This window comes from Martes martes, assembly GCF_963455335.1.
Source record: "Martes martes genome assembly, chromosome: 11".
Classification (NCBI taxonomy): Eukaryota; Metazoa; Chordata; class Mammalia; order Carnivora; family Mustelidae; genus Martes; species Martes martes.
The window spans coordinates 102279405-102300366 of NC_137899.1; the positions used below are offsets into that span (position 1 = coordinate 102279405).

The following is a 20962-nucleotide window of genomic DNA, read 5'->3' on the forward strand; positions in this document are numbered from 1 at the left end:
ACATCAGCCAGACTGTGGGAAAGGAGCCAATTTATGAAATTAAAGTCCATGGAGGGAGTGACGAACACGGGCCAGAGCACTGCCACCCCGGCCAGGCCCAGCACAGCTGGAGCTCAGCACACCGTGCCTCCCCTGCTTTTCCTCCCCTCCCGGGAGGGGGCTGCAATTGGCCAGGCCCCAGCCTGGCCAAGGTCCTGGCACCTACGGGGGGCAGAAGTCGGAGAAGTAGGGGTGCTGCAGGGCCTCTTCTGCCGAGATGCGCTGGACGGGGTTACACTTCAGGAGGTTCTGAAGGCGCGGAAGAAAGGCGCGGCGGGTTCGGGCTGGGTTAACCGTCTGTAGCCCCCGCCCCCCCAGTCCTTCCCCCCACCCCCCGCCCACAAATGTCTGTGGACCCCACCCTCTACCCTTGCCCTCGGTCACCTGTAGCAGATCCCTCCCCGTGGCATTGAGCTTGGGCACGACATTCACCAGGGACGTTGTGGCCGGGTACATCGGGTAGGGCTGGAGGGGGGGCAGGGAGAGTCAGACCAGAAGTATGGGGGCTTGGAGCTGCTAGAGCTGTGGAGTAAAGAGGTCCCCCCACCCCCATCTCCCATCCCACCTTGTAGTCTGGCAGCTTGGTCATGGCAGGCCACTGCTCCTCGGTCGGTGTCCCCAGAAGCGTGTCCATGGGGTCAAGGGTCACTCAGGTGGAAAGGGGCAGGTGAGGGGCTCTTCCCCTCCTGGTGGGGGGGGGTCCCTCACATGCCCATCCCCAGTCCCCTCACTTTATCCCACCACTCAGGACAGAGGTGGGGCCCAGCACACTCATGGTGTTCCTGGCGTGCCAGGCACTTTTCACACGTTCATACTCTGACCTCAACCCTCATGTCTGCTCCTGATGACCCAGTCACCCCCTCCTCTGCCCACAAATAATCCTGCGGCTGCTTTGGGGTCCTTTGTCCCAAGGATTCACTTCTCAGCTGGAGGAGCATGCTCGTGGCTTCAATCAGCCCTGAGAACATCGGGGTGTCCACCGCCCTCTGCCCTCCATCCCCGCACCCAGAGCCGTGCCCTCTCCTGGCCCAGCCCATCGCCACCCTCACTCCCTGCACTCTGGAGCTCTAGGAGCTCCTGACTCCCCTTCCTTTTTTTTTTTTTTTTTTTTTCAAATAAACTCTAGGCCCAACGTGGGGCTCACACTCATGACCCCTGAGATCAAGAGTTACATCCTCTACGGATGGAGCCGGCCAGGTGCCTCCTCCCCTCACTCCCCTTCAGAGAGCTCGAGGGAAAGGGAAATGTCAAAGGATATCGGAAGATTCGCTTCAACTGGTCATCTACGTCATTGCCAGGGAAAAGCGGCCGCCCCGCATTGGCCAGCTCTGGGAGAGGAGCAGGGTGTGAGAGAAGGAGGCATGCGCAGAAGCCCTCTTTCCCACGGTGCCCTCTGTGCCTTCCAGCCCCATCCCCAAGGGCCTCACTCCCTTCCCCAGAGCAGACACTCCGGACCCCATCTGTCCACGTGACTGGGAGAGGAAGCAGCTCTGCAGACCCCCAGCGTGTCACCTGCGAAAATGCAGCCGGCTGACCACATGTCGATGGACGTGGAGTACAGCTTGGCCCCAAAGAGGACATCCGGTGGGCGGTACCACAGCGTGACCACCTGGAGAAGACCCCACCCACAGCGCCCCCCTGCTGAGAGGACTGGGGAGGCGGGGCTCATCGAGGGGCAGGGGGTGGGGCGGAATAATGTTTTGGGTCCTGGAGAAGGGGATGAAGATGCCCTGCTCCGAGGGGATCCCCTCCCCCCACCCCATATCCCACACCCTACATCCCCAGCTCACCTCGGCTGAGTAACAGCGGACAGGGATCCCGAAGGCTCGAGCCAAGCCAAAATCAGCCAATTTCAGCTCCCCATTCTGGGGGGGATGGGAAGGGACACAAGAGAGGAGTTTGCAACAGTCTCAGGGCAGGCCCCCTGCCTCCGCCTCCCAGCACGGCTCCCCTCATCACTTGTGCCGGCCTGTGACTTGAGCCTGCCCCATCTCCCACCTTCTCCCCAGGAGGTACCCTGTTTATGAGCAGGTTCTGGGGCTTCAGGTCCCTGTGCAGCACGTTGCGACTGTGACAGAATCCCAGGCCTTTCAGCAGCTGGAAGAGGAATGACTGTGCGGGGAGGGAGGAGTAGGGGAGGGCATCACACCTTCTGGATAGGAAGCTGCCCTCCCCCCTCGATGGGCCGTGCTCCCTTCCTCACCCTCTGCTTTGCCTCAAAACCCCACCCATCTTTCAGTGATGATGGAGGACCTGCTTTGGACTAGGCTAGGTATTAATAAGTGAACAGTGCACAGGGGCTCTGATCCGAATCTTTCTGGAACTTACAGCCTAGCGGGCCTTCCTGCCTTCCCGCACTGATCTCTCCCCTACATGGCCTCGGGTAAGCACACACCCCGGAGCCATCAGTGTGTATATTATGCTCTATTATTAATCAGCACTACTTCCCCTGGAACCTGGGACAAGGCACTTGGTCTTGGGCCTAGAACAGTGCCTGGCACAAAGCAAAGAATCCAATAGGTATTTGCTGAATGAATGAATGAATCTCTTCGAATCTCATCTTCTCATCTCTCAAGTGCAAATCACATCACTGATAGCAGAGTGTTACTGTCAGATCAAAGAGACCACGTGAAGATGCTTGCAAAGAGGGAGGCTCCTGGAGGACAGAAATAGGGCTTGCTTATTCCCTGACACTCCAGCCTATCCCCGCTCAGGGCCCGAACTTGGTGCTTAGAGTGTGTAGACTGAAGACAGACTCCTATCCCGCCTCCCTGAGTCTCCCAGACACCAGCCCCTCACCTTCACAATTTCAGGATCCAGGTCACCATTACAGCTGTCGAAATACTTCTTAAGGTCCTAGAAAGGGGTGGGGGTGGGGAGCGGGACAGAGTTTAACCTCAGTCTGGGCTCCTGTACCCTCCCAAGGCTACTGTCCCCCGAATCCCCCTTTCACCTGGTCACAGAACTCAAAAACCAAAGTCAGCTTCTTGTCGCTATGCAAGACGTCATGAAGCCTAGGGAGGAGGAAGGACTCAGCCAGGCAGGTCTGCAAATGTCAGCCTCAAGTCCCTATTTCAGCCCAACCCTGATCCCAGTATCGGCCCAGCCCCTCTCTGAAGCCCCCCTCCTCCAAGTGACCACACAGGCAAGGAGGACCCTGCCCAGCTACACACCTGACGATGTTCTTGTGCTTCAGCTCTTTGAGTAGGCAGATTTCCCGAAGGGCTGAACTCGGCACTCCCTACACATGGGAGGGGGCCGGGCGGGCAACGGTCACATCCCACCCAGCCTGGCCCTCAACCCCCTCCCTGGCCCTGAGGTTCCAGTCCTACCTCATCATCGTCGTCCAGCCTCACCCGCTTCAGAGCCACGATCTCATGGGTCTCCCTGTTTTTGGCCTTGAATACTGTTCCGTAGGTCCCTAAGGGAAGAAGGTCAGGGGTGAGGATGAAGATGGGACAAGGGTCCCAGAAGTCCCTGTCGGGGGAACAGGCAGCGTGGGAGTGTGTTATTTGTGAAGCCTGGAGGACTAGAGAGACTCAGCGTGAAGGCTCGGCATGGAGGAGCTCTGCGAGGGAGGGTGGGGGCAGAGAAGGTGCCTGCAGACGGCTCAAGGGTGTCTGGAGCAGGGAGAGGCTGCAGCTGCCGGGGTAGGGAGGTCTGTAATAAGGGCGCTGCTTCCGGGGGTTCTGGAAATAGCGAGCAGGCCTGGGAGAAAAGTGAGGGCCGGCAGAAATGAGGTCGGAGGTCTGCATGGACCACCGAGGCTGGGGGGGGGCGGCGGGGGGGGGCGGTGGTGGTGGATGAAAGCTCTGCCAGCGGTGCTGAGGCTCGGGGCAGGAGATGCGGGAAGTGCTAAGGTCGGCAGGTAGGTCTCAGGAAGTGCTAAGGTTGGGAAGGGGCGTCTGCGGGAAATGCTAACGGGAAGGAGAGGTGTCTGCAAGGAGTGTTGAGCTCGGGGCCAAGGCTGCAGCCAGGGCTGAGGTCGGAGCCTATGGGTATTGCTGACGGTAGAGGAGCCGGCGCTGCAAGGAACGCCGAAGGGTCTGCAGAGGAAGATCTGGCAGGAACATCTCGTAGTCCCATTACCTTCCCCAATCTTCTCGAGTTTCTCGTATTTCTGCATCGCGGCAGCCGCGGGGACCCCTACGGGCCCTGGGTTCTAAGACTCCGGCCCCGGCGTTGCAGAGGAGGCGGCACCCCAGCCTCCGGCCCTGCCCCGCCCTCCTGACTGCGCATGAGCTTCTGGGGCATGTAGTACCAAGGAGAGCCAGGTTTCCCAGCAATATGAGGGGCCTTAGGCACAGGAAGACTACAACTCCCAGCAGGCTGCGCGGAGGTTTTTCTGCAGCACTCGCCTCCCAGGACTCCGGTTCGACCGCGGAGGAAAACCTTGGACTTCAAGTCCCAGAAAGCATCGCGTGTCCGCTTTCCGGGCCTCACCGCGGTAATGCCGCGGCTCCCAGTGTGCTCTGCTCTTGTTATTCCTTTCTGTGATCACAACTTTCTTTTGCAAAGGGCCTCTCTGGGTCTACACATTCCAGAACGCAGTAGGGTGGGGGTGGGGCGCCGTCTGGGGTTTGGGGTTTGGCAGTCTGCATCCCCGGCCCGGATGGGTGCTCTCCGACCCGGCTGGTGGCCTTGGGGTTCCAACGACCTCTTGACAACAGCAGTACGGATTCCCACCTCTCCTCAGGCCATCTGGAGACCTCAGCGTTGATTGGGGAATGGCTCCGAGCCATGCCTTGATAACGACTTCGCAGGGACCAGCTGAACCACAGAGCTGGGAAGAGAGGCAGGTGTGCCCCTGGATTTAACGTACACCAGAGACCCCTGTCTGCCCTTTGGGCCCCGTTTGTCGTCCCGGAGCCCACCCGACTGCTGCTGCTCGCAACACTGTGACGTCCCGAGGCAAGCTGGCTGGAACGCTGGGCGTCCCTCCATACCAGCCTGGAGAACGCGGGCCCACCGGAGTCAGCCAGGGTGTGGCCGAGGGCTGGCAGGTTGACTACCGCCCTCAACACACAGAAGTACAGACAGATGCTACACTCGGAGCAGCCTTGACCTCATCCCTTAAGGAGTTGATTATAGATTTTCTTGCGCTCCTCTCTAATTGTCTCATGATTGCATTCTTGAGGGTTGTGAACTGGACAAAAACAGCCCCAAACAGCACTCCTCAGCACCAGAACCATGGTTGGTGATAAACATTTGTCAATTAACTTGTTTATATCAGAACGTTCTCTGCATACACAATGCTGTGCTTCACCTAGTGGCATATTAAAAAAGAAAAAAAAGTATACTCTTTATCTAGAAGAATTTGTAATTTAGTTGAGAAAAGCAGAAGTACAGAAATCTTTAGCGGCAGGTGATGATTATAATAGGGTTCGAGGAGGGAGGTTGCCGCAGGGAATCACTGAGGCAGAAGTTCCCGGGTTTGGAAAGTCTAGGTCAGCTCAGGGTAATGGGAATCCAACCTCCAGGAGCCATCACCCCTATCGCCACCGCCCTCCCAACCCCCAAGCAAAGACAGGGCCTATCCTGGAGGCACTGGGGATTACTGGGGAGTTGGGGGGGGTAGGGGGAGAATCTTGACCCCGATGCATCCGTATTTCAAGTTCCTCCGCCCGGAATTTCCCGATCATCCTCGTGTCTCCGTTTTCCTGTTTGGGATACCCAGCGTGAGGCGGGCTCCTTTCCTCCCAGAAGTGCTTAATGCGGCCAAGAGACGGCGTCCCCGGGGTGCCCGAGTCCCATGCGGGGAAGCCCGGGCGTCTGCCTCACGGGACCGAGCCGGACCTCCCGGTGCCGGGCGGTGCCTGGAAGCGCGCCTCCGTCCACGGGTCTCAGCCCCCACTCCCCGCCTCCCCACCCGCTGCGGCGGGGCCGCGCACGGTGCGCCGGGGGGCGCGCACGCAGGGGGCTGGCCTGCCCGCGGCGCGGGGGAAAGTTGAGTTGGGAGAAGTTGGGAGCGGCGGGGGTGCGCCCCGAGGTGGGCACTAGGGAGTCGTCGGGAGCGCGCGAGGGCGCCGAACAAGGGGGAGAGACCCCGAGACCTCCGGGGCACGAAGTCCAGAGCAAGCGGGTAAGCCGAGAGGTGGCAGCGGAGGAGGGCCAGGGCCGCGGAGGGAGGAAGGGAGGGGGAAGGAAAGGGGGGAACTCGGGACTCGGAGCAGGGAGGGAGTGGAAGTGGAGGAAGGGGCGGAGACTGGGGCGCGGGGAAGCGAGGTCTCGGGGAGAAGGATGCGGAGGCGCGCGGACTGCTGGTTCGGAGCGGGATCCGGGGTCCGCTTTTTAGAGTTACCTAAAGTGAGGGTGCCGCGCCCCCTGCCACCAGGAGGGGGTAGTCTCGGAGGCGCCGCCGGCCTTCCCAATTCCTGGGCGGGCTCCAGACGACACCCCTCCCCTACGACCCTCTATTCTATTCTTAAGGCCCGTCCAGGGTGCCTAGGCTGGGGGTGCCCCCGGGCCGCTGCCTCGGACCTCCGGTTTGAGAGGTGGAGCAGGGAAGGGAGGGGGTGGCGGGTCAGGTCAGGACAAGGGGTCAGGCAGAAGAGGGAGCGACTGGGTGGGGATGGGAAAGACGAGTCGGGAGAGTTGGGCCTGACTGGGGTTCGGGGGGTGGGCCTGACTTGTCTAGGTGGGAAGCCCCGTGCTTGGTGTTGGGGGCGGCGCTGCCTGAAATCCACTTTATCCTCCTCCCTCCGCCCCCCACGCCACCCTCACCAGCCCCACATCGAAGAGCTGTGGAATGTACGAGTTTACTTGGGGGGTGGTTAATGCCCAAGTGGGGGTCCGGGGTGCTAATCCCTTGGGCGGGAGTGGGGGAGATGCTAATCCTCTGGGCCGGTCGGGGCTGGTCCCCGGAATGTGCCCCCACCCCGGATTATCGGCACCGATGCTCTGGACAGAAGCTGCTTTGTGTTCTGGGACGGCGGGGCGGGGGTGGGGGGGTGGGGAGGTGGGGGAGTACACGGAGGGCACAGCCTGGAAGTAGGAGTGGGGCACCTACAGGTGCTCCAGACACCAGGCACCCTTCTCAGACCGGGGTCCCTCCCCCCAGCACCCCTCTCCCCCACACCAAACGTGACCTGGCTGAAGGCCTGCTAGGGGGAGGTGAAGAGAGCGTCAGCTGAGTCGGGAGTGCTTGCCAGGAATGTGTTGCTCCAGGCTCCCCTCGCTGGACTGACCCCCCAGACCTGTGTTGTCTGACCCTACACTGACCTGTCTTTTCCGGGAGTGAGCCCTAAGTCGATCAACCCTGATCCCCTCCCCCCAACAACATACTGGGGAGCTTCAGTACTCCTGAGAACCTGGAGTGCCCCCCCATCTGCTTCCCCCACTAGGAATGAGTACCCCGATTTGCCCTGGGCAAGTTCCTTAAGCACAGCTGTTCTGCTTCCCCACCCCACACAGTGCCCTCCGGAGACTCCCCGACAGTCACAGTCAGGAGGCCAGCGGCCCCGCCACTCAGATTTTCCTGGCCTCAGGCTAGGGGAGGGGAGAGATCAGCACTGCCCCTTAGGGCTGAACCTCAGGGTTTCGGTGCCCACCCTCCCAGTTCGTCACGTGCCCCTCCCCCATTATAAAGGCCTGTCCTGCCTGTGCCCGCTCTCTCCCTCCCTCCCACTGAGTGAGTGGAGTTGGGCTCCTGCCCCTCCCCCAGGGAGCCTCCTTCATCAGGGGAGGGGGCACAGTCCTGTGTCTCCTCCCAGCCCTGGGTCTGGTGTCTCTGCCACCCCCGTGCTGGCTGTTTGGGGCTCTCTCCAGTCTCTCCCTTCCTTCCTTCCCACTCTGCTCCATGGGGTGTCTCCCTTTCCCCAGGATACCCCTCTCCCTCCCGTTCGGCCCATCTCGGTTGCCACAATTCGGTCACTGCTCCCGTTTCTGGCTCAGCCTGTCCTTTCCTTCCCTCCTCCTGCATTCCCCACCCTGATTTCTGCTGCTTTCTCTGTAGGTCTGGGCCTTGACTCCTGTCCCCCCTTTCTGCAGTCTCTTCCACCTTCTGTCACCTCACTTGGCCTTCTGTGGCCTCCTCTGCGGCCCCCCCCATCATCTCCTCTCTCTTTTTTTCTTTTCTTCCTATAAATAACTCTTTTCTTTGCTCTCTGGGCTCTATGGGGCATCCTAAAGCCCTTCACAGTCCAGAGGTTCCTGAGCAGCAGGGAGACCCCTCGGTGCCCGCTGGCGGGAAGTTCCCAAGACCTGACCTTCCCCGGGCTGGGCGGGGGTGGGGTGGGGGGGGAGGTGGGCGCTGAGCAAGGCTGGGGCACTTGTGTGCCCGGCGGCCTGCTCTCATGTGATCCGTCCCCCCCAGGTTATGCCGTCGCCTTGTTGCCCTGAAAGCCGCCGTGACAGTGAAAAGGGCTAAGATTTGGCCATGAGCAGCGCCCCCCGGCGCCCCGCCTCGGGCGCAGATCCTTTCTGTACTGTGAGTATTGCCGGCTTGGCTGGCCGCCCCACCACGCCTCCCCCACCACAGGTGCTCTTGGGGAGGGTCCACTGGCAGACTGGAGAGTGTGTGTGTGTGTGTGTGTGTGTGTGTCTGTGAGAGAGAGAGAGAGAGAGAGCGAGCAAGCGAGCTCAGGAGCATCAGGGAGCCTCTGATGGATTGGGGAGGGGTGCTGCCATCCCTCCTCTCGCCCCATCTGGGTCTCACGGGTCTGGGATGGGTATTGGTGGGGCGGTCCTGCAACTTCCAGGAGGGAACCTAGGCTGTTTCCTGAAGATCCGGGTGGTTCTCTAGCCTCAGAGAGAAAGGAACTTTGGGGACCTGGGTCTCTAACCTGGCGACCCCCTTCTGACCCAGCCTTAGAGGCGGCAGCGTCCTCACACAGCGGTTCTGGGCAGAGTTTGCTTGCACTGACGCCCGCCCCTGGCCCCACGTGCCGCCCGGCCCGCCCTGCGCGGCCCCACGTGGCCACTGCCCCACGTGGCCCCCTCCTGATTTTCCTGGGGAGTGTAATGATTAACCCCAAGTGCCATAATCAGCCCCTTATTGGCCATCTGGCCCAGCAGGGCACGTGACTGGGAAAGGGGCACGGGCTGGTCCCCTCCCCCTCCTTCCCGAGTTCACCCCCGCCGGCCATGGACTTCCTCCTGCGGCCTCAGGTGCGAGGGGCTCTCAACCCCCCTGCCCCCACCCTGGCTAGCTCCCCGCGCTCACTCGCTTCAGCCGCCTCTCGCCGCCTTCCTCCCGCTGCTAATTCTGGTGAGAGTGGAGCGGGAGCTTGGGGAAGAGGGCTAGAGCTGCTGGGATGCGGGGGGTGGGAAGCAAGGAGGGGGGTTGGGAAGCGAGCCCCTGACTCCTGTATCTTGTGTCCAGTATCCCTGCCACTCCCTGCCGCTCCTGTCCCCAGCTCCTGTCCCCACCTCAGTGTCTCCCAGGGACCCGCCTTCCTCTTAGCCCTCCTCCCCTTGGCTCTTCCTTGCTCTGGCCACTGGCACCGCCACGGAGGGGGGCTCCATACCCCGCCCTTGGAGATCCTGATGCCCTTGAGGTCCAGAAGCTCTTGAGCAAATATTTGGCGGTGGCGGGAGCTGAGACCTGAGACCGGCAGGGTGGGGTTCGGAGGGGGGGGTGTGCTGGACAGAGACTGTGGCCAGGCAGCAGGCTGCTTAGCTAGGCTGAGCTCTCCAAAGCCCCGCCGCCAGCCGCCACCACTGCCCGCAGTCCGCCGCTCTTCTCCTGCAGTATGACTCAGGTGGGGGGGGGTGAGGGGCGGGGCTGGCGAGCCGAGGGGCCCCAGGCCTGGTGGGGTGCAGCCGTGGGGGGGGGCATTCCTGACAAGGGGAAGTGCTGCATTCCTGATTCCTGGCCGGGGGCTAGGTTTCAGTTTGACTCTGGAGAGTTCAGGTGAGTAGGCTTGGGTACCTCCGGAAGTTACTTTTCAGGCCGGTAGTTGTGCTCCAGGCAGAGGGAATTGGTGCACCGTCAGCCATGTGAACTGGCCAGTTCCCACGCCTTACCTCGGGGCTGGAGACGCAGGATTCCTCCTGAGACTTTCCTCCTGCCCTAGAACAGGGTTCAGATGTCTTGGAACCTAGAGGAAGGCTGCTTGGGGAGTGAAGCCAGTAGGGGTGGGGCTCTGGGTCCCTGGCATTTGGGGGGAAGGCTGCTGGGGGGGTCCTGGAGCGCCAGCACTGCACAGGGTGGGGTTTCGGGGTACAACTCTTGGTGAGCCCCTGTGTGTCTCCCCCCCCCCCCCGCCCCTTGCATCCTCACAGCCGGAGCCGGAGAGCTTGGGCTCTGGAGCGCCTGGGTTCCCTGAGCAGGAGGAAGATGAACTTCACCGCACTCTGGGCGTGGAGAGGTTCGAGGAGATCCTGCAGGAGGCTGGGTCCCGAGGAGGAGAGGAGCCAGGCCGCAGCTATGGAGAGGAAGACTTTGAATGTGAGGGGGCGATGGGGAGGGGGAGGCAAGGGCACTTAGGGTCGCCTGTCCAGCAGGGAAGGGGCCCAGGGTTTGGTGGGAAGGGCTCAGGACCACGATGGCAGGGAAGGAAGCTGTGCCCGCCTCCAGCCAGGTCCCTCCTCCCCGCAGACCACCGCCAGTCCTCCCACCACATCCATCACCCACTGTCCACCCACCTGCCTCCGGACACCCGCCGCCGCAAGACACCCCAGGGCCCGGGACGGAAGCCTCGCAGGCGCCCTGGAGCCTCCCCGACTGGGGAGACCCCCACCATTGAGGAGGGGGAGGAAGATGAAGATGAGGCCAGTGAGGCCGAGGGGTCCCGGGCACTCACCCAGCCATCACCTGCCTCCACACCCTCTTCTGTGCAAGTGAGTTGGGGCAGGGCTCATGGAGGGGGGTGGGTCTCTTCGGGGTCCCTGGTCTGGCCTCACTTGCCCCTGTGGGTTCCTGTTCCAGTTCTTTCTCCAGGAGGACGAAGGTGCTGACCGAAAGGCAGAAAGGACCAGTCCATCTCCTCCCCCACCAGTGCCCCACCAGGAGGCGGCTCCCCGGGCCAGCAGAGGGGCCCAGACTGGGTAGGTGTCCCCAGATAGAGACCTCCCCTACTGGTGTCAGTGATGTGATGTGGGGGAAAAAGCATGAGCCTCGGGAGCCTCAGGTCAGGGTTCAAATCTGAGCCCTGCCCCTTTGGGCAAGTATAACCTCTCTGAGCCTTCTCCTGTGTAAACCAAGAATAATAGAACTTTCTTACAAGGTGGTTGCAGGGATTAGAGGGTGGTGTGAACTAAGGTTTCAGCATGGGTTACTCCAGCACGGGACAGGTGTGCAGTCGAAGCCCCTGCACTTCCTCCCCCACCTATGACGTCAGGTAGGGCTGCATCGAGCGCCAGATCGGGGATTGGATAACATCCGATCGGTAACATGGGGCCCCAAAGATGTGAGAAGACTGGGAGACCCCCCTTTCACTCCTGGGGAGCTGCCAGTCCACCATGGTAAATGGTATCACAAAAGTCACTGGTGAAGGGCAGATTTGGTCCCTATCAGTGGGGGACTGGAGTTTGGGGGTGCTAGCCAGAGAAGGCTTCTTGGAGGAAATCACTTTGAACTGGGTCTCAAGGTCACCATTATGTGGACCTGCTGTCTTCTGGGTGCCAGGCAGCGTGAAGGGCTGCAGGGAAGGGGGTGGGGCATGGGCTGCCTGACTCGCTGGGGAGACACGAAGGGGCTCGAGGAGGGAGCTCTTGCTGGCGGGCAGCCCAGGGGCCGGGGGCAGGCGGTGGAGCCTCAGGGAGCGCATTGGCATTGGAAAAGTGGGTTGGATCTGTGGGCAGGGGTGCCAGCAGGACCGAGAGCACTGGGGGTGGGTGTAGGGGAAGAAAGCCTGACGGGGGCTCTTCTCGTTGTGAATGGGGGACACAGGCTTGGAGCTGTGGGAGAGCAGTTTAGAATGGTGTGGCTGGGCGCAGTGACCGAGAGGAAGGAGACATCCCAGTTTGGGGCCGGGAGCAAAAGTAGGCACCTGTAAGGACGAGCTCACGGGAGCCGTCTGCACTTTCAAAGTTTCTTCCATTTGGTTAGAAACTTGGGAACCGTGACCCTCTTGAGCCCATGGGGAGGGGTGTGCGCCAGAAGGGAAGGAGGGCCTGCGCTGGCGGCTCTTGCCGTCCTCGCCCCCCAGCCCCCGGGGGCTGGCCTCTGCTCTGCTTTGCTGCTGAGGGGCTGGTGGTCTGAGGCAGCCCGTGTGAAGAGCCCAGTCTCAGGGCTGCCCCTGCCTACGGGGGGCTCACTGGTCCCCGGGCGCGCCCACCGCGAGTGGGGGAGTGAGGACGGTGGGGTCCAGGTGGGGTCCCCTCCCCAGGTTCCTCCAGCATCCCCCTGGCCTGACTCTGGCTCACAGGCGGCTCTGTCTGTCCAGAGTCCCAGTGGAGGAGGCGGCGACGGCTATGGCCAGCGGCACTGCAGGAGGTGACGACGGGGGAGCGTCTGCGCGTCCCCTGACCAAAGCACAGCCTGGGCACCGAAGCTATAACCTGCAGGAGAGGAGACGCATTGGGAGCATGACTGGGGCCGAGCAGGCACTGCTGCCCCGAGTCCCCACAGACGAGAGTGAGGCCCAGACGCTGGCCACCGCTGACCTAGACCTCATGAAGAGTGAGTGCTGGCCGGGCCAAGCCCAGGGCTGGTGGGAGCAGGAGTGAGAGAAAGCGGGAGCCTCACCCTGGCCCCCGCTTCCCGTAGGTCACCGTTTTGAGGACGTTCCCGGAGTGCGGCGGCACTTAGTGCGGAAGAATGCCAAGGCGTCTGGGCAGGGCGGCCGGGAAGGGCGAGAGCCCGGCCCCACGCCTCGGTCCCGGCCCCGGGCCCCCCACAAGCCCCATGAGGTACTGTTCTCTACTTCTTGCCCTTCTGTTATCTCCCTGTCCATTTCCAACCCACAGGCTCCCTGTCCCCCACCCACAGCAATAATCTCTAATACCAGGGCTGCTATCTGCAGTTGTGAAGGTTGTACACTGCACAAGAGTCCTTGACATGGTTGATTCGGGTGTTAGGATTCTGATTCACATCTCAGACACTGTTGATTTCTATATTCTGGCCGTTTTCTGGCAGCTGGCCGTGAGGAGCATGAGGACCCTTTGGGCTAGAGGTGGCTCTGTAGAGGAGCTCAAAGCCCAGGGGACGTCAGCCATACATCAGGGGCAGTGATTGACCAAGGTCATGCAGTTCCTTAGGGACACTGCCCATCGTAGGCTCCAGCGATCTGGTCCTCAAACCCACCCCTTCCAGTGGATTTTTTTAACCTTTTTTATCAAGGTCTGTCAGCATCCAGTGAAATGCACTGGGGCTAAGTGTGCGGCTCAGGTGACTTTTTGCACGTGTACACAGCCGGCTAACTTTGCCCACACACAGAACGTTTTCCACGCTCTCTCCCTTCACGCCTCTGCTCAGTGCCATCCGCTGTGACTGCTCTGGTGTCCTGCTCAGTACGACGTGTACCAAGTGCATGTACGCGGGAGCATACAGCATTCCCGTGTGTGTGCGCGCGTGTGCGGTGATCCTTCATCAAGCACGTGCTACGTCATGTACGGAGCTGAGTGTTTTGTATGCTTTCTTTTGAGTCCCCATAAAAGGCCTTTGAGGTGGTTAGTAGTATTCCTGTTTTACAGATGAGGCCAGGAGAGAATCAGATTGGCTGGGATCTGGCGAGGCCGGTGCCCTGTGTGGTGCCTGGGGCTGTGGCAGCTCACAGGCCCACCCCGACGCTGGCTGTCTTGGAGAGCAGTCCGGGGGCCCCTTGGCTCTGACCTTGCTGTCCCCTCTGATCTTCTATCCCAAGGTGTTTGTGGAGCTGAATGAGTTGCTGCTGGACAAAAACCAGGAGCCTCAGTGGCGGGAAACAGCACGCTGGATCAAATTTGAGGAGGATGTGGAGGAGGAGACGGAGCGCTGGGGGAAGCCCCATGTGGCCTCCCTCTCCTTCCGCAGCCTCCTGGAGCTCCGCCGGACCCTGGCCCACGGTAACCTGCCCTGCCCGCCCCCCACCCCGCCCCAGGTAAATCTCATGGACTGAGCCTGTTCTCAGAGGACCGGAGCCCCCCAGTGTGTAATGCTACCCTAGCCCGGGAAGGCGCCTCCTCGTCTCCTGACGTCACATAGCCTGTCATTGGCTGGGCTCTGTCATTGGTGACTGCAGGGCAGGGTTGACACCGCTCTCTTATCTGGCATTTTTAGCAAATGGCTCCTTAAAGTGATGTTTTCAGATAACCCAAGCTGGTATGTTCGGGATGGTGACATGTTTTTGAAGAATGTCGATGGAAATTTTTCTGAAATGATCTAATCTATAGGGCTATGTAAAGTGCGGTTTTTTGGTTTCTGGTCTTTTTCTTTTTAGCATTTTATTTTTAAGTCGTCTGTACAGCCATCATGGGGCTCGAACTCACAACCCCGAGGTCAGGAGTTGCATGCTTTCGCGACTGAGCTGGCCCGGTGCCCCCAGGGCTATGACCAAGATACCAGACTCTTGAGGTCTCTGATGTTTCTGCTCTGTGTCTGTGTCTGTTACCTCCTTCCCTTTGGAGAAGTCACTCCCAGTTGCTGTGAGAAGGCAGCTGAGGACTCAGAAACCTGCTGTCAGAACTGCTTCGGAACCAGGAATAAACGGGCTCTGAGGGAAGCTGTCAGGCTTTGTGTGAGATGCCAACATGCACATGCCTTGTCGCTGGGCTTTGTGACCTCTGTTTCGGCTGCTCAGGGCCCTTTGGTTCTGTTAGTTGTTACACCCTTTTTTTTTTTTTTTTTTTTTTTAAGATTTTATTTATTTGAGAGAGACCACGGGGTGGGGCGCAGAGAACCAGCAAGGGGGAGGGGCAGAGACAGAGGGAGAAGCAGGCCCCCAGCTGAGGGGCTCGATCCCAGGACTCTGAGATCAGGACCTGAGCTGAAGGCAGACACTTAACTGATGGAGCCCCCCAGGTGCCCCCCGTTTTTGTATAAATGGTTCTGTTTGTTGTCTAGTTCTGCGTTCCTACAAGTTGACCTCGACAGAAAGATGATCTGCTCACTTTTGAAAGGATTTCCATTTCCATATAAAATAGTAATTCAGAGCAGTGACCAGTGGAAAGATCTGGAAACTGTCCCATGAGCAGCTGTTGGACTTGGGGGAAGTCGAGGAGGCCAGGCTAGAGGCTGACATCTTCAGATGGCTCAAGGCCACAGATGGGCCGTGTCATGTTTGGAAGGCAGAACTAGGACCCTAGAGTGGACATTAGAGGAGGTAGCATGTGGCTCACCGAGTGAGCCCTGAGTGGACAGCCTGGCGCGCCCCAGCGGAGCGCTGCGTGCTCCTTGGAAGGGACCTCTGGGAGGGCCCTGCCTCGGTGGCCTCTGCTGAGCCCCACCACATCCCTGTGGGAGAGAGGGTCAGAAGGAACGGACAGGATGGGTCAGAGACGTGATGGGGCTCGGGTCTTGAGTCCCGCTCACAGTGCTCTGTTCCTGGACTGTGCTTACCTGGGCACCCCCTCATCCCTGGTTCTCCCTCCCTTCCACCCCCTGCCCTCGCTTTGTGCCTGGGGAGGAGGGCCCGTCCATGCCATCCTTCTTCCAGGGGCCGTGCTTTTGGACCTGGACCAGCAGACCCTGCCCGGGGTGGCCCACCAGGTGGTGGAGCAAATGGTCATCTCCGACCAGATCAAGGCTGAGGACAGAGCCAACGTGCTGCGGGCCCTGCTCCTGAAACACAGGTGAGGCCGCACCTGCTGCCCCTGCCCACCCGCCCCACGCCATGACCACTGCCCTCCTTCCCTCACCGCCCTCTGCTCTTCCAGCCACCCAAGTGACGAGAAGGACTTCTCCTTCCCTCGAAACATCTCAGCTGGCTCCCTCGGCTCCCTGCTGGGGCATCACCACGGCCAGGGGGCCGAGAGTGATCCCCATGTCACCGAGCCTCTCATTGGTGGTGTCCCCGAGACTCGGCTAGAGGTGGAACGAGAGGTGAGGGTTAGCGCTGGCTGGTTCAGGTCTTGGCCGCTAGCAGGGGCGGCCAGGTAGCGTGTGTGATCCCGGCGTGACTATGTGGTGGGGGGACTGTGCCGGGGGGGTGGGGGGACTGTGGGGTGGGGGGTAGTATACGGTAGGGGGCCGGGCTGGGCTGAGCTCTGTTCTTTGGCATCCCCAGCGGGAGCTGCCACCCTCAGCCCCACCGGCGGGCATCACGCGCTCCAAGTCCAAGCACGAACTGAAGCTCCTGGAGAAGATCCCCGAGAACGCTGAGGCCACGGTGGTCCTTGTGGGTACGTGGGCAGGTCTTGTGGGTGGGGGGTGTCGACAGCCAGGCCTGCCTTGGTGCCACCTTGGGGCTGGCAGCTGGGGGCCTGGGGGGGCTGGTCTGTGCCCTCCCTTAGCCCGTGACGGCACCCCTGCCCCTAGGCTGCGTAGAGTTCCTGTCCCGCCCCACCATGGCCTTCGTGCGGCTGCGGGAGGCCGTGGAGCTGGACGCGGTGCTGGAGGTACCCGTGCCCGTGCGCTTCCTCTTCCTGCTTCTGGGCCCGAGCAGCGCCAACATGGACTACCACGAGATCGGCCGCTCCATCTCCACACTCATGTCCGACAAGGTCAGGCCCTGCCCGGCGCCCGTGGGGACACGCCTTGGCCCCGCTCCGGGACCCCCGGCCCTCGCCCCGCACCCTCACCGGCCCCGGGCCTGCTTTGGCAGCAATTCCACGAGGCAGCCTACCTGGCCGACGAGCGGGAGGACCTGCTGACCGCCATCAACGCCTTCCTGGACTGCAGCGTGGTGCTGCCGCCCTCGGAAGTGCAGGGCGAGGAGCTGCTGCGCTCCGTCGCCCACTTCCAACGCCAGATGCTCAAGAAGCGGGAGGAGCAGGGCCGGCTGTTGCCTCCCGGGGCTGGACTGGAGCCCAAGTCAGCGCAGGAGAAGGGTACGGGCCTGGGGGCCGGGAGCCACTGCCCGCGGGCGCTCGGGGCTGGGTGGTCTGGATGAACCCGGAGGAGGGGCCGAGCACGGAGGGCCCGCGGCGGGCGCCCTGACGGAGGCCTGGGTTGCAGCGCTCCTGCAGATGGTAGAGGTGGCAGATGCAGTGGAAGACGATCCCCTCCGGCGGACGGGCCGGCCCTTCGGGGGCCTGATCCGAGATGTGCGGCGCCGCTATCCCCACTACCTGAGCGACTTCCGGGACGCGCTCGACCCCCAGTGCCTGGCTGCTGTCATCTTCATCTACTTCGCGGCCCTGTCTCCTGCCATCACCTTCGGGGGGCTGCTGGGTAAGGCAAGGCTTTGGGATCCGGCCACGCGGGCAGGGCACGCCCCGGCCCCGGCTGCCCACACCTTAGCCGCATCCTGCCACCCCAGGAGAGAAGACTCAGGACCTGATTGGGGTGTCGGAGCTGATCATGTCCACGGCGCTCCAGGGCGTGGTCTTCTGCCTGCTGGGGGCGCAGCCGCTGCTGGTGATCGGCTTCTCGGGGCCCTTGCTGGTCTTCGAGGAAGCCTTCTTCTCGGTAAGGGCCCACAGGGTGTGGGGGGCTGGCTCTTCCTGCCCCATTCCCCAGAAGGGCCCGCTTTGCTAGGCCCCGGGCTCTGGGCCCTGACTGGATGGCGCCCGCCCGCCCCCAGTTCTGCAGCAGCAACAACCTAGAGTACCTGGTGGGCCGCGTGTGGATCGGCTTCTGGCTGGTGCTCCTGGCCCTGCTCATGGTGGCCCTGGAGGGGAGCTTCCTGGTGCGCTTCGTGTCCCGTTTCACCCAGGAGATCTTTGCTTTCCTCATCTCCCTCATCTTCATCTATGAGACATTCTACAAGCTGGTTAAGGTGAGCAGGCCCTGCGAGGAGAGCTGGGTCAGGCGCGGTGAGACCTCGAGACTGGCGGGGCGCCTTCTGCCTCACTCTCACTCTCGCTTTGGGGTGGGAAGTCCCAGGCTTGCCCGGAGCTCCCCTGGGCTGCGGGCCAAGGAGCCCACGGAGCACGGGCTGGTTCTTCCTTCTGGCCCCTCTCCGCCCTCTCTGGCACCAACATGCATCCTGGGACTTCAGGTCGATCTTAAAAACTCACATATTTAATAACAAAGGTAACACGTTCTTTTGTTAAAGTGGCGGACGGTCCAAAAGTGTCAAAGAGGAAGGCCCCTTGAGGCCAGGCCCGCCATCTCCTACCCTCCTAGCCCACTCAGCGTACGTCCGCGCCCGGAAATCTCTCCGCTTGGGCTGACGGAGCCCTCTGTCCTCTCCTTAGATCTTCCAGGAGCACCCCCTCCACGGCTGTTTGGTCGCCAACAGCTCTGAGGCGGACAGCGGCGAGAACAGCACGTGGCGTGCGACAGGAGCTGCGCTGGGACCGGGGAACGGGAGCTCTGCGGGAGCAGCTGGGCGGGGGAGGCCCCGGGGCCAGCCCAACACCGCCCTGCTGTCACTGGTGCTCATGGCCGGCACCTTCTTTATCGCTTTTTTCCTGCGCAAATTCAAGAACAGCCGGTTCTTCCCTGGCCGGGTGTGTGGGCTGAAATGCCGGAGGGAGCAAGGTGGGGGGAGTGGGGGGCCGGAAGGGGTGACCGAATCAGGGCTGGAGCGGGGCAGGGGGCCTCTGAGCACGCTGCTTGCCCACAGGTGCGGCGGGTGATTGGGGACTTTGGGGTGCCCATCGCGATCCTCATCATGGTGCTGGTGGATTACAGCATTGAGGACACCTATACCCAGGTGAGCCTGAGCACAGGGAGTGGCGAGGAGATGCCGCCTGGCGTCGGGCTTTAGATCTTCCCTTCCGGCCCAACCCCAGAGCTGCCTCTTACCCGTCCGGACCCCAGGCCTCTTCTGCAGCACGCCCTCGGCATTCGCCCTGCCCTGTGCCCCTCGGGGCTCCCCCTCCACAGTTCACCAGCCCTCAGCCCCACTCTCTGCCCTCCAGAAGCTGAGCGTGCCCAGTGGAGTCTCCGTGACAGCCCCAGAGAAGCGGGGCTGGGTCATCAACCCTCTAGGGGAGAACAGCTCCTTCCCCGTGTGGATGATGGTTGCCAGCTTGCTGCCGGCCATCCTGGTTTTCATCCTGATCTTCATGGAAACACAGATCACCACGTGAGTGGTCCTGGCCCGGGGGGGTGGGGGGGGTGGGGGGGGTGCTCCGCAGGCAGAACAGCTCCGTTTGTGGAAGGGCTGGAACCCCAGCGAGGCCAGCCACTGCGGGGAACTGAGTGAGGGAAGCCCAGGGTGCCAAGCTGGCCCCTAGAATTTATTGACTTTTTTACAGATTTATTTGAGAGCGAGCACGAGGGGGGGAGGGGCAGGGGACGAGGGAAAGCAGCTCAGACAGACTCCGTGCTGAGCTCGATCTCACAACCCTGGCATCACGACCTGAGCTGAAACCAGGAGTCGGACATTTAAGCAGCAGCGCCCCCCAGGCGCCCCTAGAATTTATCCTGTGCCCCCAGGACGTTCCACTGATGTTTGCTGGAATGGGCACAGTGGAGGCTGAAGCGGTCCTGAACCGCAGGGAGGGTGGCACAGGGTGGGCCCTGCCCCACGACAGAACTCTTTTCCTGACGGAATGGGCAGGCACCGCCGGGTTCCAGAAGCAGACAGAGGTTCCTGGCTGGGTGCTCTGGGAAGACTGGGTGGTCAGCCGGGCTGGGCATCAGGGCGCGCCTGTCCCCACCACCAGGCTGATCATCTCCAAGAAGGAGCGGATGCTGCAGAAGGGCTCCGGCTTCCACCTGGACCTGCTGCTCATCGTGGCCATGGGCGGCATCTGTGCCCTCTTTGGCCTGCCCTGGCTGGCTGCTGCCACCGTGCGCTCCGTCACTCACGCCAATGCGCTCACCGTCATGAGCAAGGCTGTGGCGCCTGGGGACAAGCCCAAGATCCAGGAGGTCAAGGAGCAGCGGGTAACTGGGCTGCTGGTTGCCCTGCTTGTAGGTGAGTTCAACTCTCGCTCCACCCTTCCCCGGAGCGGTCTGCGGGGGTGGGGAGCACTGGGGCCAGCTGCCGCTCCCTTTCCTCCCCCAGGTCTCTCCTTGGTTATCGGGGATCTGCTCCGGCAGATCCCCCTGGCCGTGCTCTTTGGAATTTTTCTGTACATGGGAGTCACCTCCCTTAATGGGATCCAGTTCTACGAGCGGCTCCACCTGCTGCTTATGCCCCCCAAACACCACCCAGATGTGACCTACGTCAAGAAGGTAAGGCCCCACTTGGAAGAGCCCCACGCCTCCGCCCCCGCCTGGCCTGCGGGGGTCCCTCTCCAGCCCCCGTTTGGTCTGTGGGGACCTGGCTTTGGTAAGCACCCAAAAAGGCACTTCCACCCCCATCCCCACGGAGGGAGAAAGGGTCACCCGTCTTCTGGAGGTGGCAGACCATATGGCCCTCCGGGGACCAGGGCCCTCCAGCGCTGGAGAGAAGCCTGGGCTCACCTGTCACATCGCACCCACCCCCAGGTTCGGACCCTCCGCATGCACCTGTTCACAGCCCTGCAGCTGCTGTGCTTGGCCCTGCTCTGGGCGGTCATGTCCACAGCCGCCTCCCTGGCCTTCCCCTTCATCCTCATCCTCACGGTGCCCCTTCGCATGGTGGTGCTCACGCGCATCTTCACAGAGCGAGAGATGAAATGCGTAAGGCCTCCTGCCCCTCCCCTGGCCCCCCGTCCGCCCCTGGGGTCCCTGCCCAGGCTGAAGTCAGGATCAGCCTCCTTGTTCTCCGCCCCCCCCACAGCTGGATGCTAATGAGGCGGAGCCAGTGTTCGATGAGCGGGAGGGTGTGGACGAGTACAACGAGATGCCCATGCCTGTGTAGCTGCCGCCCGGACCAACAGCCAAGGGACGGATGGACAGAGGGAGCAGGGGCTGGGGGGGGCTCTCTCCAGCCCCTCCCTCGTTTTTATTTAAGTGAATAATTTAAAGTCCCCATACCACCCCCACAGTAAAGCGCTTCGGCCCCCACCTACCCCTGGCCTTCTGTCTCTGTGTGGGGAGGAAGCAGAGAAGCATGAAAGAGGGCACGAAAAAGGGGGG

The 20962-nt window shown here is 61.7% G+C and overlaps 2 protein-coding genes across 9 annotated transcripts; one reads left to right on the forward strand and one right to left on the reverse strand.

Annotated features, from left to right (window-relative positions):
* Positions 1-13: 13 nt before the first annotated feature.
* On the reverse strand, positions 14-4268 carry CDK5 (cyclin dependent kinase 5). Its single transcript, XM_080818985.1, has 12 exons — positions 4129-4268; positions 3372-3460; positions 3213-3280; positions 2993-3053; positions 2839-2895; positions 2056-2151; positions 1830-1904; positions 1552-1648; positions 1298-1367; positions 605-665; positions 424-504; positions 14-288 (listed from the first exon to the last, which is right to left on the reverse strand). The coding sequence occupies exons 1-12, from the start codon at positions 4163-4165 to the stop codon at positions 202-204; spliced, it is 879 nt and encodes a 292-aa protein (XP_080675111.1). The 5' UTR covers positions 4166-4268; the 3' UTR covers positions 14-201.
* A 1698-nt stretch (positions 4269-5966) lies between these two features.
* Positions 5967-20893, forward strand: SLC4A2 (solute carrier family 4 member 2). 8 transcript variants are annotated; one of them, XM_080818468.1, is made up of 23 exons: positions 5967-6121; positions 8354-8467; positions 10264-10429; positions 10580-10821; positions 10910-11028; positions 12369-12604; positions 12692-12834; positions 13788-13968; positions 15558-15693; positions 15778-15943; positions 16128-16242; positions 16379-16563; positions 16665-16890; positions 17018-17233; positions 17322-17470; positions 17586-17780; positions 18202-18456; positions 18573-18662; positions 18871-19037; positions 19621-19874; positions 19965-20134; positions 20390-20563; positions 20664-20893. In XM_080818468.1, exons 2-23 carry the CDS (start codon positions 8417-8419, stop codon positions 20742-20744), a joined length of 3717 nt encoding a protein of 1238 aa, XP_080674594.1. In that variant the 5' UTR covers positions 5967-6121; positions 8354-8416; the 3' UTR covers positions 20745-20893. The 8 variants fall into 8 exon arrangements, with proteins under 8 accessions (XP_080674594.1, XP_080674593.1, XP_080674592.1 ...); XM_080818467.1 differs by having other exon boundaries at positions 5981-6121; positions 12351-12604; XM_080818469.1 differs by lacking the exon at positions 5967-6121 and adding an exon at positions 9055-9147 and having other exon boundaries at positions 8375-8467.
* The last annotated feature ends 69 nt before the right edge of the window (positions 20894-20962 follow it).